The following is a 17,572-nucleotide window of genomic DNA, read 5'->3' on the forward strand; positions in this document are numbered from 1 at the left end:
TACCCAAACTCTACATTGTGATTAGCGAAAAAGCTTTATACTTGAAACGAAGTTCAGTTAGCACCTGGCAGAAATATCTACAGATTAGTACAGCCCGCGACAAAACTATAGCACACTTTGTATTTTTTTACGAACATTACAAAATTGACCAATTTTGACGAAAATTAAAATTGACCAATTTTGAACCCAATATAGCGAACCTTGCAAAAAAACACCAGACACACCCATTTCATTGATCAAGAAGCAGTAAATCTTTAGTTACTTTACTTATTATATCTACTTATGCATAATTACTTATTATTTAATAATAAGGTATTTAAATTTCAATATTAATATATTTTTCTTAAAACTATTGTTACACAATGTACTATTACTTTAATAAATGTTTAAAATCATAAAATAAATGTACAAACACAGTATCTAATAGAGTTTTATTTTAATTAACAGAGAATTACTTTTGTGGGGGGTCGATGGAGATTTCGAAAAATTATATAGGGGTCGATGATCAAAAAAGTTTGGCGACCCCTGGTCTAGACTGATTAAAAGAAAATAAATTTTCAATACAGGGTAAGAAATATTCAAAATACTCATTCTAAAATGTAATCGATCATGTGTGTCTGTGTGTCATTATGAGTTAACAAGTTTGAATGATTAAACAAGTTTGAATTTTTAGATATCTAAGCAAATGTATATACAATTTAGAGAACTCTTAACTCCGTTTTGCTCCAAAACAAAATTAACTGGAAGTAAAATTAATTTTATAATTCCCTCTAGCAGGAATGTTCCAAATAGGTATAGTTATAAATTTATTTGCATTTGTGTATTTGAACTAAACGTTTAAAACTTATTTTTTATTGATAAAATATTGGTGTATCCACTCAATATGTTATTATATAAAAAGAAAAGTTCTCCTAATGTTTTAAAATTATACTCAACATATTTGAAAAGTTAATTGTGGAATCATAAAATATCTCAAGTTAGGAAGCTTGAAGAAATAATGGATTAATTTTAAAGTTTGAACAGTTCTTTAAAAAATGATTTTAAAAAACTGATATGATATTAAAACTTATTCATTTTACTGATATATCTTAAAAATTAAATGTTCGAAGCAATTAGTTCTGAAGTTTTTTAAACGTTATGATGGTTTCCAGTTTTAAATGTATCTTTCCTATTTAACAATTCTACTACTTTTTAAGTATTTTAATAACTATATGAACCTTGAGTTCATTCATTTAATTTGTTCAATTTAAATCTTCTTCGCTCAAACAATTTTGCTTTTGAATAGCAATCAAATATCATCACATTCTGCCTAATTTTCCTTTTTTTTTAATACCATTTCTGCTTCTGCAGCTAAGAAAACGAATCTTATTATCCAGTTTTGTTTCTTCTATTTCACTAGGCGATTCCATAAATATGCAGGAATAACAATGAATGCACGATTTTAAATTGGCTCTATTTTTAGAAATCAGGTTTCATTTTTAAGATGAAAGCAACACATGTTTCTGTTTTAAATAACTTACCTTCGAAGTGCTTTTGTATCGATTGTTTTTTTCGAAATAATAGCGTAAAAAAATGGATGCGAGTAAAGTAAAAAGGATGCAGTCTGGAATATTTTCATTTACTTATTATTCAAATGTGTTTTACTTAGAATATTTTATTGTTTGCTACAACTGTGGAAAATTTACGATTTAAAATTAAATTTGGTAGAGCAGTAGCATATTTAAATCAATTTGAAAATTCTAGCAATTCAAACAACATGTTCTCGTTACAAATGACTTACTTTTAAGTTATTTTGTTTGTTTTATAAAATTATAGTTATTTTTTATGGAATTATATGGTTCCCTCAATACCGATAGTTCTTCTAGCATGGGTTAGACCGAGTGCTGGAGCCGCCATCGATCGACTCTAGATAGCTCTTCTAGCATGGGTTCAGCTGAGTGTGGGGTATTGTAGTATTTGTTATTGTAGTAACAAATAAATTAGAATGTTATTTATTTCAAATGTACCCTTCTTTTATCAATGGCATATATTAGTTAAGCGCTCTCTTATCGAAATTTAAATTATGTAGTAACAAATAAATTAGAATTTCAGGTATTTCAAACATACCTTTCTTTTATCAATGACATATTTTATTTAAGTGTTCTCTTTTTGAAATTTAAATTATGTAGTACAAAAATAAATTAGAATTTTACCTATTTTAAGCATACCTTTCTTTTATCGATGATATATTTTATTTAAGTGTTATCTTTTTCTAAATTTAAACTACGTAGTCGAAATAAACATAATTTTAAATAATTTATGTATACATAAACAGTAGATTTTTTAATCATTGCTGATTTAACGAACTGTAAAGAGAATCAATATCTATAGTTCAGAAGAGAGAAAGAATAACTTACCGTGAAGCCGATTCCCACTGTAGCAGAAAAAGAACCCGAGTGGAATTTTCCCTGGTCGAACTGAACGAGAAGGCTTGTTTTCCCAACACCACTATCACCCACTAAGATAGTCTGAAATGAAAAAATAAATAAATAAATAACATTTTAAAGTAATTACGCATCCGAAACAGAATTTTCAACTATGAAACTATTTATACAATTATCGTCTGATATATTAAAAAGAGTAATTTAAAGTTACAGATAAAGTAACACATCTTAAACAGAATTTTCAGCAATAACACGATTTATACAACTATAGTTTGATATTTAAACATTAGTCATTTAAAGCTATAGATAAAGTAACACATCTTAAACAGAATTTTCAACAATAAAACTATTTATACAATTATCGTCTACTATATATAAAAGAGTTATTAAAAGTTATAGATAAAGTAACACATCTTAAGCAGAATTTTCAGCAATAAAACTATTTATTCAATTATAGTCTGATTTATGAAAAAAAGAGTTATTTAAATTAATAGATAAAGTAACATATCTTAAGCAGAATTTTCAGCAATAAAACGATTTATACAACTATAGTTTGATATTTAAACATGAGTTAAATAATAAAGTATATATCTATAACATTAATGTTATAGATACATTAATGTTATAATGTTATAGAAGTAACACATCTTAAAGTATATAAAAAAGAATCGTTTAAAGTTATAGATAAAGTAACACATCTTAAACAGAATTTTCAACAATAAAACTACTTAAACAATTATAGTCTGATATATAAAAAAGAGTAATTTAAAGTTATAGATAAAGTAACATATCTTAAATAGAAATTCAGCAATAAAACTATTTGTACAATTATAGTCTGCTATATAAAAAAGAGTCATTTAAAGTTACAGATAGGTGACACATCGGAAACAGAAATAAAGAAGTAAATCGATTACAGCAGTTTATGACAGTTATAGTTGCACATTAGAATTTTTTTTTTTAAATAAAGAGGATTTATCTCCCCGCTCGCTCTGCTCACCCGTCCTAGCGATTTCAGTTTGCTCCATTTTCTTTTAAAAGTTAATATTTTTCTAAGAAATAATATTTTGTTAATAAAATATGAAATTATTATAATTATATGTAAGGAAACTTAGTTAATTTGTTAATCGCAAGAAAACAAACGATTTGTAAAATAATCAAGTGTAAACAACAAAAAAAAAATATTCTAACTTTGGAAAACAGATTATGCGTCACAATAAGAGGTAATAAAAGAGAAGTAATTTTGCTTGTCAACAATAAATCGATATAACCAGTTCAAATTGGAAACTGTTTCTGACTTGAGTGTTTTATTCTTTTAAAAATCTCGATAAAAATGTCAAGATTTATGTTTGGCAACATCTAACACCTTTTTTTTCTGAGTTTTTGTTAATTTTATTAATTTATTTTTCGATTAATTTTGGCATCGGTCAAGCTCAAGCTTATAAAATAACAGTCTCGAGAGAGAAAAATAAATTTTTCCACAACAATGTGTAAATAATCATATATATAGCAAAAAGAAAGTGAAACAAAAACTTTCAAAAAAATACCGACTTTCGACCGATACTTTCGAACAAATTAAAATTTCGAAAAAAAATAATGCTAAGAATAACTCGCATTTAAGTTCATAGATGAAACTGGCAATTTCAGCACATCAAATTTCAACTAGTTGCACTCCTGCTGTCTACAGAGTGCTCCTATGGTATTTCTTTTACGAAAAGTTTAACAGTTATAGTATTCTATAACAGTTAACAGTTATAGTACAGTATTACGTAGCTAATTATCAATGAATAAATTTTTTTATTTAATTTTTATTTAAAATTTAATATTCAGAATTTTATTTTAAAATTTCAAACACTACGTAAAGTAAAAAATAATAAAGTTTAAATAAAAGCATATTTGTTTTTATTATTTATTACAGCTTGTAATGTCGATGTCATTACAAGCTGTCACAGCAAAGTCATTATTAAACTCGATGTTCATCATAAAATATTAAATAAATTTATTTATTTCTTAATTAAATTAGTGCCTCAAATAGCACTATAATCTGTTAATAAGTAATAAATAAGTATTAAATACCCTACTTTCGAACAAGTCAGCGAATTTCGACATTTTGGTTAATTTATCGAATTATTTAATGATAGAATAAAAAACTGCATTTAGTATTTTGTTGCTGATCTAATCATAAAATATTTACTTTTCAGGTATATCTGAAAGTAGAAATTTATACTGTTTTTAATAGGTACTCGCTTTCGGTAAAAAAAAAAGAAATACCCCAACTTGGTTTTTAAATACTAGTATTTTCCAAAGCACAGTGTAATCCCCATTATTGGGATTTTTATCACATTTAATTCGCTTAATTTTGTCTTTATTTTTGTTTCGAATTGCGTGCATTATTGTGTTGAGCTTAAATTGATTTTAGGTGAATTGAACATGGGGTTTAGTCGGACTAGATACATTTTTCATATTAGAGACAAAATTTCATATCAATCAAAACTAAATAGCAACAAAACGTGCTACTTTATAAAACGGAAATATAAGAAATAAAAATAAATGCGATAGATATATGTTACACTAGGTACGCCAAATAAACGAGGCTATAAACTAAGTCTGACTTACAAACACGCAAAAAATATCTCTATTAAACACACAATAAAAATTTTAAGGTATTGTCTATTGTTCCAAAAGGTGATCTATTTGTGCAGTTACTTTACGTAGTAGGGTGCAGTAGAGTACATTGGGCAAGCTGGTTTAAAGACATTTATTTTTAATTGACTAAAAATAATTTAATTTTAAGATATTCATATATACAAATCAAATGATGACATTCTCAGCAGTTTATAATGAAACTCTGTTTACATTTTATGATTTATTTAAAGATGATATAAACATTTTACTTTGAATTATAACAAAGTTGTTTAGTTTCCGATTTGCCTTTATAGAAGTTCAAAAGCTTAATTTTAAAAATATAAAATAAGTTCAAAAATCGCTAACAAAAAATGAAACAATGCATGTACGATCAAATCTAATTTACTAAATAAATCAATTTGTCGCTCACTTCATATATTATATAATATAAATGCATATATTGGATTAATAAACATATATTTGCTTTCCTTAAAATTAATAAATTTGTTTGAATATTATCGAATATGATATCACAATTCTTTTTAAAAAAGGAGCATAAATTAATAAAATCATAAAATATAAATAAAAGACTATTCCAAATAAATTGAAAATCGTATGATAAAAAAATAATAGTTTTTGTTATAATACATAATAATAAAATCAATTAAAAGAAACTTCTTTTTCGTTAAAAAAAAGTTTTGAAATGGAAATTTTACATTTTAGGAGACTAAATTTAAAAGATGAAGAAAAAAAAATAAAGTTGCGCTTTTTCAATGAGTGATTCTAACCAGAATGACTAGAAAAAAAATTCCAACAAATTTTTTTTATGTTGTTCTTACTATTAATGCTACTGGCAAGCAATCCTCCTTGAAATAAAAAAGCGAAATTTTAAGGCAGAGAAAGTCTTTCTTGCTTTTTTATTCAGTGGTGCCATCTATGGCCAAGAAAACGACTTCATCCACGGATCGTAATGTTGATTTGAACCACAGAATGACGAATCTCCAATTCAGTACTCCCAGGGGTACTTTTTATTCTTTTTTATAACCGTCGACTACTAATTTCAACTCCGTAGCCTTGTAATTTTGAACCCAATCCAGAAGACAAGGAAACTCCTTGATTAAGTATTGGGATAAATTTGCCATCGTGGGGGAATGGAACTGCCCCGCATTTGCGTTACATGATGAGGAAAACCATGAAAACCTACCACGGTTAGCCTGGCGGCAGTGGTACTCTAACCCATTATTCGTCTACCACTGAGAATATTGTACAGTCCGCAAAAAAAAAAACGAATCACCCTGAATAACTTTCGTTCTAATGATCGGATTTTTACGAACTAAGTGTCAATCTTAATGGTTCCTGGGGGTGACCTCAAATATGCTAATTAATTAGTGCTAACTATTAATTAAGTTACGAAATCAGACACAAAAACGTACTTTCTCTGAATAAACATGCATTTTTTTTTACATATTTGAATTTCTTATCTTCAAAATATAGGGGGTAGCCGCAATCTGGGAAATGTGGTCCCCATAGTTTGGTCAGGAGAGCGATTCAAAGTTCGTACCCCTTAATGTTAATTTCGCTTTTTGCGTTTTCAGTCATATTTTAAAAACTAATGAAGCAATTCAAAAAACAATTGCACCCACTCATAAAACTCATTTACCCAAAGATAATTTCATGCAAAAAATAATTTTTAATAATTATTTATTATTTTTTATTATTTAATTAAAGTGAGGATGAAAAAATTTTGAATTATAAGGTATGGATTTTTTTATACCATATCAATCTACATATTTTTCAATTAAAAAATCTAAAGTTTCAACTGTTTTTATTTATTAGAAGCTGAGAAAAATTAAAATTAATTATTTTTAATAAAATAATTTGGCGACAATAAAGAAATGATTAAATGGGGCGATTAATATTAAAATGTGATAAACTTGCGAGGAACTTGACTTCGCGCGCGTAGTGTAAAATTTCATTCATATTTTTTTCGCTAATAATCGTTTGCTAATCTTTTTATTTTTATTTCTTTCTAACTATAAAATAAAATGTTTCCTTTTTAGTCGCTAAATAATTTATTTGCAATTTAGTAAAGAAATTTGAATAAAACATTTTTAATAAAAAACACTTTATTCAAGGAATGTCTAGTTTTATAAAATAGGATATGATATGATCTTCTGATATAATATGAATATACACCAGATTGTGCTTATTTAATGTGATTATTTTTTATTTTTTAATTTTGTTTTTCAATAACTAATACAATTTCAATAATATACATACGTATGCATAGATTTGGAATAATATATTTATCAATTTCTTGAATATATGTTTTATAAATATTAATAAAAATACGTAGTCAGTATTTTTAAGCAGCTCTCACAACATCGCAAATTTCTCAACATCTTATAGGGTAAATTAACGAATGAAGGAACACTTAAGCTTAGCTTGCCTTTAAGAAAAAAATCATAAAAATTTCAAAATTTTTAATTTTAGCTAAATGATGGTGTCGACATATTTGTTATTAAATACAAATTAAGCAAAAAAAATTTAGATAACTTACATAATATTGTTTTAAGCTTTTGGTGGTTTAAATAATAAGTAGTAAGATAACCAAGTGAAGGAACAGTTCTTACCAGTCAATAAACACTAAATTTTCCAGTGAATGAACACTTAATTTAGAGAATGTTTGATGCTCGCTAGGAATCCATAGGCCACACAAATGTGTAAATAAAAGAATTTTTTTGGAATTACAACATATAATCACAGTTAACGTGGAAAATGTTACTTTTTTTCAGTCATGGAATGGAAAGTAAAATATGTTTAAATACATAATTTAAAAAAAAAATTTTTTTAAATTTTTTTTTTTCACAGTTTAATAGTTCGTTCTAAATTATGAATGTTTATCATTGCGTAATCCGATGATATTTTTATTATTATCATAATTAGATCACTTCTTTGTTTACTCTTTTCCCCATATTTTTTAAGCTATTTTTCAATCTTTTTAAGTATTTTTTTTCTCTTCGTCATATTTTCTGCTTTAACTTTTTTTTCAGCTCTTTCAATCTCTTTAAATTTTCGTTCTTTTTCTGAAGTTAATGCAAAAAAGTAAATTTTTTTTCTTTTGATTTAACCCTCCTGTTTTTTCCAAATTTCTGGCCAATGTTAATGTTTCTTCGAAATTGCGTTTGATTTTCCAGTACCATTTCTAGAATTCCTCACTGGATAATAAATGAGAAAAAGGAGTTTCGAAGTTTGAGTAAAATCCATCTCTCATTGACTTATATCTAGTGGATCTTCAGCAGTACTTACCATTTACTTACGGAACCAATTGTTTTTGCAACTAACAATGCCTCAAGAGGACATATATCAAAATCAGTTTTCAAGATACTTTCATTATCAACGTTAGTTGTATCAGCTTCAGTGCCAAAATTTGATTAACCAAATGTTCTTTTTGAAATAAATTCTTCAATATTGAGAAAAGCACAGGCTATTGGATATTTGGGAGATTAAACATTTCTTAAAACTTTAAAAATTTGCAACATAACTTGTGAGATTTCCTTCTCAAGCTTCTGAAGAAATAGTGCATCGTTACTCTCGAAACATGTATTCTGTTGATATATATATAAGATTAAGAATCTTATACTTTTCCCTTTTACGTTTATTATTTCTTCATTAATATACTAATCAATTTTTTTAGTTCTTTAATTTAGGTTTTCTTTAAAGTAAAGTTCCTTTCTAAATTATAGTCAAGTTTTCTTAAGAAGAATTATTGTCTGCTAGCTAAGAATAAAACCTTGTTAAGAAATTAAAAACATTCCGCTGTCTAAAATTATTTAATGCAAAACAGTTGATTATTTACTAAGTATACTGTTTTTTTTTTTTGAAAAAAGAGTATAAATTATTAATTGTCTTTTCTTGTTGTTTCTTTTGACTTCTACATAGAATATCTAACATAGTTTTGATGCTTTATAAGTCACTACAAAGAGTATAAAGATACAGAACATAAAAAGCTGTCGAATACGCAGCCAAATTTTTAAGCGTCTTAAAATATCTCAGTATCTTAAATGTCGTCCTAACATCTTAGTTGTGAAATTAAATTTTTAATTATCTGATCACGTGTGATTCACTAATTATTTCATTATATCCTTTACTCTTTCTTTATGATACCAAGTAGATTTTTTTCCTGATAATATACTAAACTATTTTGTTTAACTTTTTACTTTAGCAAGATTCCCAATATATTATTGTAGTATAATTTGTTATCAGGAAAATGCCTTGTTTTGTTAAGTAGGAAATACTAAAAATTGAAATTTCTAAGAAGGTTCCGAAGCCGTGCTAATTTTAGAGTCATCTGATTTTAAAAAATACGCAATTTCCGAACTTATTTTAATAAAAAATTAGATAAAAAAGCCGTGGCAAGAAGGCTAACATACTTTTTACAGAAACTGTGAAAACTAATTTTTCCTATATTTCGTCAAAAGAGGATGAGAATGATATTGGTCCAAGGGACTCAATAATTTCGCTATTTCCGGAATGAAATCTGTTTGATCGAAACATATTATTCCTTGAAAATTAAAACGAGGAAAAAATTAGCTTTTATTATTTATCTAAGCTTATTCCATTTATTTAATGATACCGGTATTAAGGTTAAGAATATGCGATGGAAGCCCCGTTTACTATTATACTATAAATGCATTAAATCATGTAGCTTGAATAATTTATTTTAAGCAAATTATTTAATAATTTTAAGCAAATAAGGGTGTAAAAATTAACTCGAAGAAAATACTCCGAAAACATACCCTAAAATATATGTAGAATAAACTTTGGCATCGATACATAAAAAATACCTTTTTAAAACTTATTTTAATATCGAGTGAAATAATTTAATATGTTGTGTAACTAAATGGATAATCCCAAGAAACTGAATCGAAAATATGAAAACTTCATGGATTTAAAAAAATAATAGATGATTATAAAAGTAGACATGTTTTGAGAGTCCAATAATGAAAGTCACAAGTTATTCAAGCCTGACAAGTCTTGAGAATGGGCGATTATATTTGAACGCTCGAAGCATGCCGACTTTTACTTCCCTCTTCATATGTTTTGAAGCCAGTTGAGTTTTTATCGTCAATTATACTGTTTAACATTTGGGTCTTGATCATTATTTTGATAAGGATTTTACACTTGTTAAAGTAAACATACGCATTTTAATATTTTAACAGGATTTATGTGGTCTTTAAAAATATAAGAGCATCAATATTGTAAAAGTTATAATTAACTTAAAAATTAAAATTTTGAGACCAGATATTTTGAGTTAATGAAATAAAATATTTTATCTTTTAAGTTTTTGGGCCTCATTTCAGTATCTTAAGGATCTTGCTAGCTCTGTTTAAAAGGAGAGTATCAGATATATATAAGAAAACATAAATAATCATTGTAGCAGTATTTGGTGGTAAATGTAGCTTATCGTAATTGAAGAATATGCTGTGCGACATTGTATGGTGAATTTGCGAACGTAAGTTTCAGAATGCATCGAAACACGAGGATGCTATTTGCTAATCATCTTTATCCAAAGAAAACCATGTAACCTAAATATCTAGCAGAATGAATCGATTTTATAAACAACGAATCATACAATATGCAGTATATTATTTCAATATCTTATTCTTAAACATAACATATTTCAATGTCTTTAAAATGCCACTAAACATTTAGCAATTCCTTGAGTTATAGAAAAAAGAAATATCCTAAATTACAGAAAACCTTGTGAATGTGCATTAGAATAACTATACAATCTAAATTTTATTTTTCAAGCACTTTATTTTTCTTCAAACTTTTTTGCCTAGAAAACTCGATTAAAGCTGTAAAAATGATTATCCCTAAAATTTTGTATATAGCTGTAATAAGTTATGTTAATTTGATTTTAGTATGAATATTCCTCGAATAAATTTAGCAAAAACAGCATAATCTAAACAATATCAGATAAAAAGTTCATGTATTTAAATTCTAAAAACTTAGAAAATCCTAAATAATTTATAAATCGATACAAATTTTCTTTTCAATGGACATCAAAATAAATTTTTTTTTGTTGCTTTTTAGACAGAAATCAGCTTGAAAATTGTCTATTGCCTAGAAACTTCGAGATATTTTCTATTAACAATGAATTAAACCTCTCTGAGCAATCACAAAACATTATTTCAATTTTTTCACAGTCATAGCATGGTTGCCTAGCAACCTAGTAAAATTAAGCGTTCCTCTTTTGAATTAGTCAATGGGTTATCTTAAAATATTCATTTGCGCAGGCGACTTTTTTTGGCGGTTTTCTGGACCATCGCCAAATATATAAACCTTTATTGCGGCCCAATTTACCACCCAATTTTTTTAAAATTTTGTCTACCCCCCCTAATTGAAGTGTCTAGATTCCAAATATGTAAAAAAAAATATATGTTTATTCAGAGAAAGTACGTTTTTGTGTCTGATTTCGTAACTTAATTAATAGTTAGCACTAATTAATTAACATATTTGAGGTCACCCCCAGGAACCATTAAGATTGACACTTAGTTCGTGAAAATCCGATCATTAGAACGAAAGTTATTCAGGGTGATTCGTTTTTTTTTTTGCGGACTGTACATCAGCACTGTGGCCGGGACAAGCCGGATGCAGAATTCGTATCGACCAGTCTTTGCTGGGATTCGAACCCGGTGCACCTCATTGGAAGGCGAACGCTCTATCCCCTGAGCCATTACAGCTCTCCCAGAGGTACTAATTGAGAGTTACGGGAACTTGAAGGACTTTGTGACCCCGACAGATTTAACGTGCGCCAGTCACGATTTAATACACGGGGATTCTTCAGCCGACTGGATTCGAAATCCCGTTCTTTCGAACATTTCATGTCTCTGGAAGTTTAATGCATCTGTAGTTCTATAAATTGTAGATAATTCTTTGTTTAAGACTATTTGTAATTGCAAGTTTGAATAAGAATTGGTTCCTTGGAGAATCGATATTTAAAAATGGGAGACGGGATAAAAAAGCCTAAAGAAAGCAATTGATAAGACGGTGACAATTTAAGAAGCATCATTTTCCTATAGAATAGAAATTAGGGGACTACTGAAAGTTTCTCTGGCTGGTAAAAGATATGGGTACCAAGGATGAAAAGGGTGCAATTATTTCGGTGCAATTATTTATAATCCCCTTCTGTGACGAATTTCTTAGGGGAAGGAAAACTGCTAATGAACAAATAGTCAAATTTTCATTTGTGACGCAGATAGTAAAAAAAAAAAAAAAAAAACCCGAAATTTTTTTGAATATATGAGGCAGCAACGGTGCATGTAATTTTCAAAAACGATTCTGAATATTTCGGAAAACTCTGAATCTGAATTGAAGATTCAATTTTGTACTTTTGAAAAAAAAAAATTTCTCAATTGTTAGGAAACATGCAATTAAATGAAGTTCTCTGAGATTTTTGGAAACACTGTAGTAGAATCAAAATTAGTTTCTGAAATTTTTTACAGTGTAGCTAAGTTAACTTACCTTAAAACCAAAATGCGAATATTTTTCTCATTATGTTGCTGTATCATTGCTCTAAATTAATATTTTTTTGCAATCTTTTATTATTTTTATTACTTTTTTTTAATAATAGTCAAAAATTTGAAATGTAGGGTATATAAGTAAAGGTATTTGAATTCTTTTTAAAGTACATAATTTTTAATGTTAAAATACAAAACTTGAATGAAATCGGTCTAATAGTGTCAGAGTTGTCCAATTAGAAATAGTCGTATAATCAAAAATTTAACTTCTCTAGAACTTTGCATTGAATTTTACTCAATTTTTTTTTATTTATCACTTAAAATAACTTATTTTAGAAGGTAGTAAAAATTTGTGTGTCTTATAATTCAAATTTTTCTATTATTCTTCAACTTAATAAAAATATAAAAAAAATTATAAAAATAAATAAACATTAAAAATATTTTTCTAGATGGAATTATCTTTGGGTAAATAAATTCCATAATACTAAGCAAAAATGTATCGATCCGTTTAAGAAAATTCTCTAGACATGGCGAAATAGGCAAAAAGCAAAATTAACATTAACAAATTCAAACTTTAGAACGTTTTGGTACTGTAATAAATTGAAATTTATTATAAGTTTTTTTTTGTAATACTTTTAAAGATAGATTATTTGTCTGTAGATGGCACCACTACGGTAAAGTTTAAATTCAATCATAATGATATTTTCTTTAGAAATTTTGAATTAGTCTTTTAAAAAGGGATTTTTTTGGGTAAAATCTATGTAACTAAATTTATTAATATTTATTGAAGATGGTATTATAACTTGTATAGGGTATTAGTGGATTCATGACGGTTTTTCTCAGGGATCTTTTTTTTTGGTTCTGACGTCCGCCGGATGCGGGATGACTCTGGACGTGGTAAACAGGTCAGTCTAGATTCTTTCGCCTTGTTGACGGGAGGATAAAAGAGAAGCGATGAATGTGGCTAGTAGCAGTTGCAGTACCAGTAGTAAGCAGTTAATCAGAGCAGTATCCTGGGGATACGGAGTTTGTCCGCTGTAGGAGTGGTTCGTGACAGTATCTCGGAGATGGTGGATCGTAACCTTAGGGAAAGCTAAGCTGAAGTCTCTAGCGGGAAGGACTACCGGGATTAGCCAAAAGCCGATATCTTTGAGACGATGGGCCAAGTCCGAAGGAATCTATGCTGGACGTCCGGTGTCCCCCTTCTACATGCCTAAGTCGCTTGAAATTAGAATAGCTGGAGAAATTTCGAGATCCTAGCCAAGGAGTTTGTCCATGAGTTCATCTACCTTTCCGGTGGGCGGTTCCAGAGTGAAAGCAGTAAATTCCGTAGGGTACTTATAAAACTTTAAATTTTATTTCGTTAACTTTTTAGAGGAATCATTTACCGAAAATTCTGAACTGTTATGTTGTGTTTTTTTTTTTTTAGGAGAACAATCAGCATTTAAGTGTAATTTATAGATATCATAAACCAAGTCTGGGTTTTTAGAAATGTTAAATGAAGTTTTTATTTTATAAATGTCTTTTTTTTGAACTGTAGAAGTGGAAGGTTATGCTTGAGTGTTTTAAGGTTGCATTTTTGTTTTAATTAATGTATAAATGTTTATTCCCATGTTGGCATTTGGAAATGTGTGAAATTATGTTTTTGAAGATTTAGAGGTGCAATAAAAATGAGTTTTAAATGTGGAAAGTTTTCTGTAATTCATTAGATATTTGTCTACTAAATAACCTGGGTAACCGTTACTAAATTTAAATTTTGAGGTCACAGCCAAAGGGGTAACGGTACAAATTGGTGCCGTGACCAGGATGGCAAATTTAATAGAGAGGGCCTAAATTGGTGCTGCAATCTTTTGCATTTCCAGATGCTAACATTTGACTTTTTATGTGTTTTAAAGTTGTATCATATTTGAGTGTATTTATATATTCCCAGTTTTTGAAATAGACGTAAACAAGTTCGGGTATATTCAATTAATAGTGTATTTGTGATATTTGAGTTATAATCGAATATGTGTCTTAAAGATAAGCCTTCGCCACAGGATGGTCAAACGGGTGTGTTTATACCTGGCCATTTTTCTCTTTTGGCGTTGCAAGTACTCCGGCACTGTTAACATATGGTAGGGAATTAACTTTACAGTTGGAATTTCGTAGAAACCATGAACCTTTCTCTTACGTGGGTGCTGAGGACTTTGCCAAAGATTTACTTGGTAAATTGCATAGTACTTATGCATCAGCGAGGGAAAATCTAGAATATTCTGCAGAAAATAGAAAAACTCGTAGAGACAAAAACGTCAAACAATATAATTTCCAAACAGGGGATGAAGTATACTGGTTCAATCCTGTGTTAAAGAAAAACCAGTGCAAGAAATTTGCTAAATTTAATGAGGGCCCTTTCAGGGTGGTTGAAGTCTTATCTCCGGTCACTTTGAAAATCCAACATACAAAAAATTTTGGCTATACTAGGGTTGTTCATGTGGAGAATGTGGCAAAGGCGGAGCAAAGATTGGAAATTTTGCGATCCAGAGATAGTGGGTTCGGTGACCAAATCAGTGGCAGTATAGATAGGGAAAGAGTAGAAACACCTGCTCCAGAAAATCTACTGTATGAGACAGGTAAATTCGTGCCTTTTCCGCAACCTCGTTATAACTTAAGACAACGAGTAAATGGACGGGTCATAAGAAATTAGAATTTGTAAGAGGGGGGTGCAACTAAATTTTTCTTGTTTTAAATTGGGTTATAAATGTTTTGGGGTGGAATGTCAAATGTTCTCCAAATATGGAGGAGGAGTTTATATCTGGCGGTGCATATTTTGGTTACATAAGCCGGAATGTAGTAGGTCGGTGGAGACTGTTTTTTGTTTTCAGGTGGACCACGGTCCTTTTATGTACATAAGTGTGAAGTGTAGGTCTCCACCGGCAATTGTAATGATGTATGTAATCAGTCAAAACTGGGTTTGTCCCATTTTTGTTTTTTTAATGTTATTTTGAAAATGCAGATTATGAATCTTTAGATGTTTAAAATTTGAAAGCTGAAGATTGATAACGTTGCTGTACAATCTTTTCCTGACCCCCTATGGGCCGCTGGAAAAGGTATTGCTAAGTGTAAATCTGAGTTATAATGTTTTTTAAAGTTAAGTGTAGTTTAAACTACTTTGGCGCATATTTGATTCCTCTTTTCTGTTTCCTTGCAAGGTGCACATTGTTAGGGTCAGATTTGATTTTAGTGATAAAGATCTAAAAGTAGGTTTAAAGCCGCGTGGTGCTTTTAGAGATTTTGAACTTTAAGTAGGAATTATTTATGAACAGCTTAGAGAAAAGGAAAAAACGGAATTTTTTATGTGAAACCAATAATTTAGTTTTCTTGATTTCTTGATAGTGTTCCAGGTCATTTTAACATAGTGCTATAGTGTTTCAAAAAATTAAAAGTATTTTAATTTTTTTTTCGGTGAGGCGATGGTATTGTAATAAATTGAAATTTATTATAAGTTTTTTTTTGTAATACTTTTAAAGATAGATTATTTGTCTGTAGATGGCACCACTACGGTAAAGTTTAAATTCAATCATAATGATATTTTCTTTAGAAATTTTGAATTAGTCTTTTAAAAAGGGATTTTTTTGGGTAAAATCTATGTAACTAAATTTATTAATATTTATTGAAGATGGTATTATAACTTGTATAGGGTATTAGTGGATTCATGACGGTTTTTCTCAGGGATCTTTTTTTTTGGTTCTGACGTCCGCCGGATGCGGGATGACTCTGGACGTGGTAAACAGGTCAGTCTAGATTCTTTCGCCTTGTTGACGGGAGGATAAAAGAGAAGCGATGAATGTGGCTAGTAGCAGTTGCAGTACCAGTAGTAAGCAGTTAATCAGAGCAGTATCCTGGGGATACGGAGTTTGTCCGCTGTAGGAGTGGTTCGTGACAGTATCTCGGAGATGGTGGATCGTAACCTTAGGGAAAGCTAAGCTGAAGTCTCTAGCGGGAAGAACTACCGGGATTAGCCAAAAGCCGATATCTTTGAGACGATGGGCCAAGTCCGAAGGAATCTATGCTGGACGTCCGGTGTCCCCCTTCTACATGCCTAAGTCGCTTGAAATTAGAATAGCTGGAGAAATTTCGAGATCCTAGCCAAGGAGTTTGTCCATGAGTTCATCTACCTTTCCGGTGGGCGGTTCCAGAGTGAAAGCAGTAAATTCCGTAGGGTACTTATAAAACTTTAAATTTTATTTCGTTAACTTTTTAGAGGAATCATTTACCGAAAATTCTGAACTGTTATGTTGTGTTTTTTTTTTTTTTAGGAGAACAATCAGCATTTAAGTGTAATTTATAGATATCATAAACCAAGTCTGGGTTTTTAGAAATGTTAAATGAAGTTTTTATTTTATAAATGTCTTTTTTTTGAACTGTAGAAGTGGAAGGTTATGCTTGAGTGTTTTAAGGTTGCATTTTTGTTTTAATTAATGTATAAATGTTTATTCCCATGTTGGCATTTGGAAATGTGTGAAATTATGTTTTTGAAGATTTAGAGGTGCAATAAAAATGAGTTTTAAATGTGGAAAGTTTTCTGTAATTCATTAGATATTTGTCTACTAAATAACCTGGGTAACCGTTACTAAATTTAAATTTTGAGGTCACAGCCAAAGGGGTAACGGTACAGTACCATATTTTCTACAATGTGGCTACCAGTCTAGTCAAGTATTTCGAGGATCAAGAATCCGAATAAGACTGGAAAAAATATTGTTTATTTAGAGAACGTAGGTTTGTTTGTGTCTGATTTCGTACATTAAAATAACGCTTGTTCTGAATTACTTAACATATTTAGGGTTGATTAGTCTTCGAACCATTACGAATGAGTTTAGTACGTATTAATCCGGTCAATAGATCAAAAGTAATTCCTTTTTTATGAGTACTGAATATTTGAAGGATTCGGGGCAATATAGTGATAAGCTTAACAACGCTTGTTCTAATTACTTAGTATATGTAAGGTTGATTAGTCTTCGAACC

General features: G+C 29.1%; 1 protein-coding gene across 1 annotated transcript in view; it reads right to left on the minus strand.

Annotated features, from left to right (window-relative positions):
• Positions 1–1,319: 1,319 nt before the first annotated feature.
• Positions 1,320–17,572, minus strand: part of LOC147809912 (ras-related protein Rab-8B-like) — a 38,561-nt gene continuing 22,308 nt past the window's right edge. The window contains exon 2 of the mRNA XM_087164649.1: positions 1,320–2,507. Within this exon, the coding sequence (XP_087020775.1) occupies positions 2,358–2,507 (150 nt within the window). The 3' untranslated portion in view covers positions 1,320–2,357. The remainder of the gene's footprint in view (positions 2,508–17,572) is intronic.

This window comes from Parasteatoda tepidariorum, chromosome 5, assembly GCF_982258835.1.
Source record: "Parasteatoda tepidariorum strain Cologne lab strain chromosome 5, Ptep-v5.0, whole genome shotgun sequence".
Taxonomy (NCBI): Eukaryota; Metazoa; Arthropoda; class Arachnida; order Araneae; family Theridiidae; genus Parasteatoda; species Parasteatoda tepidariorum.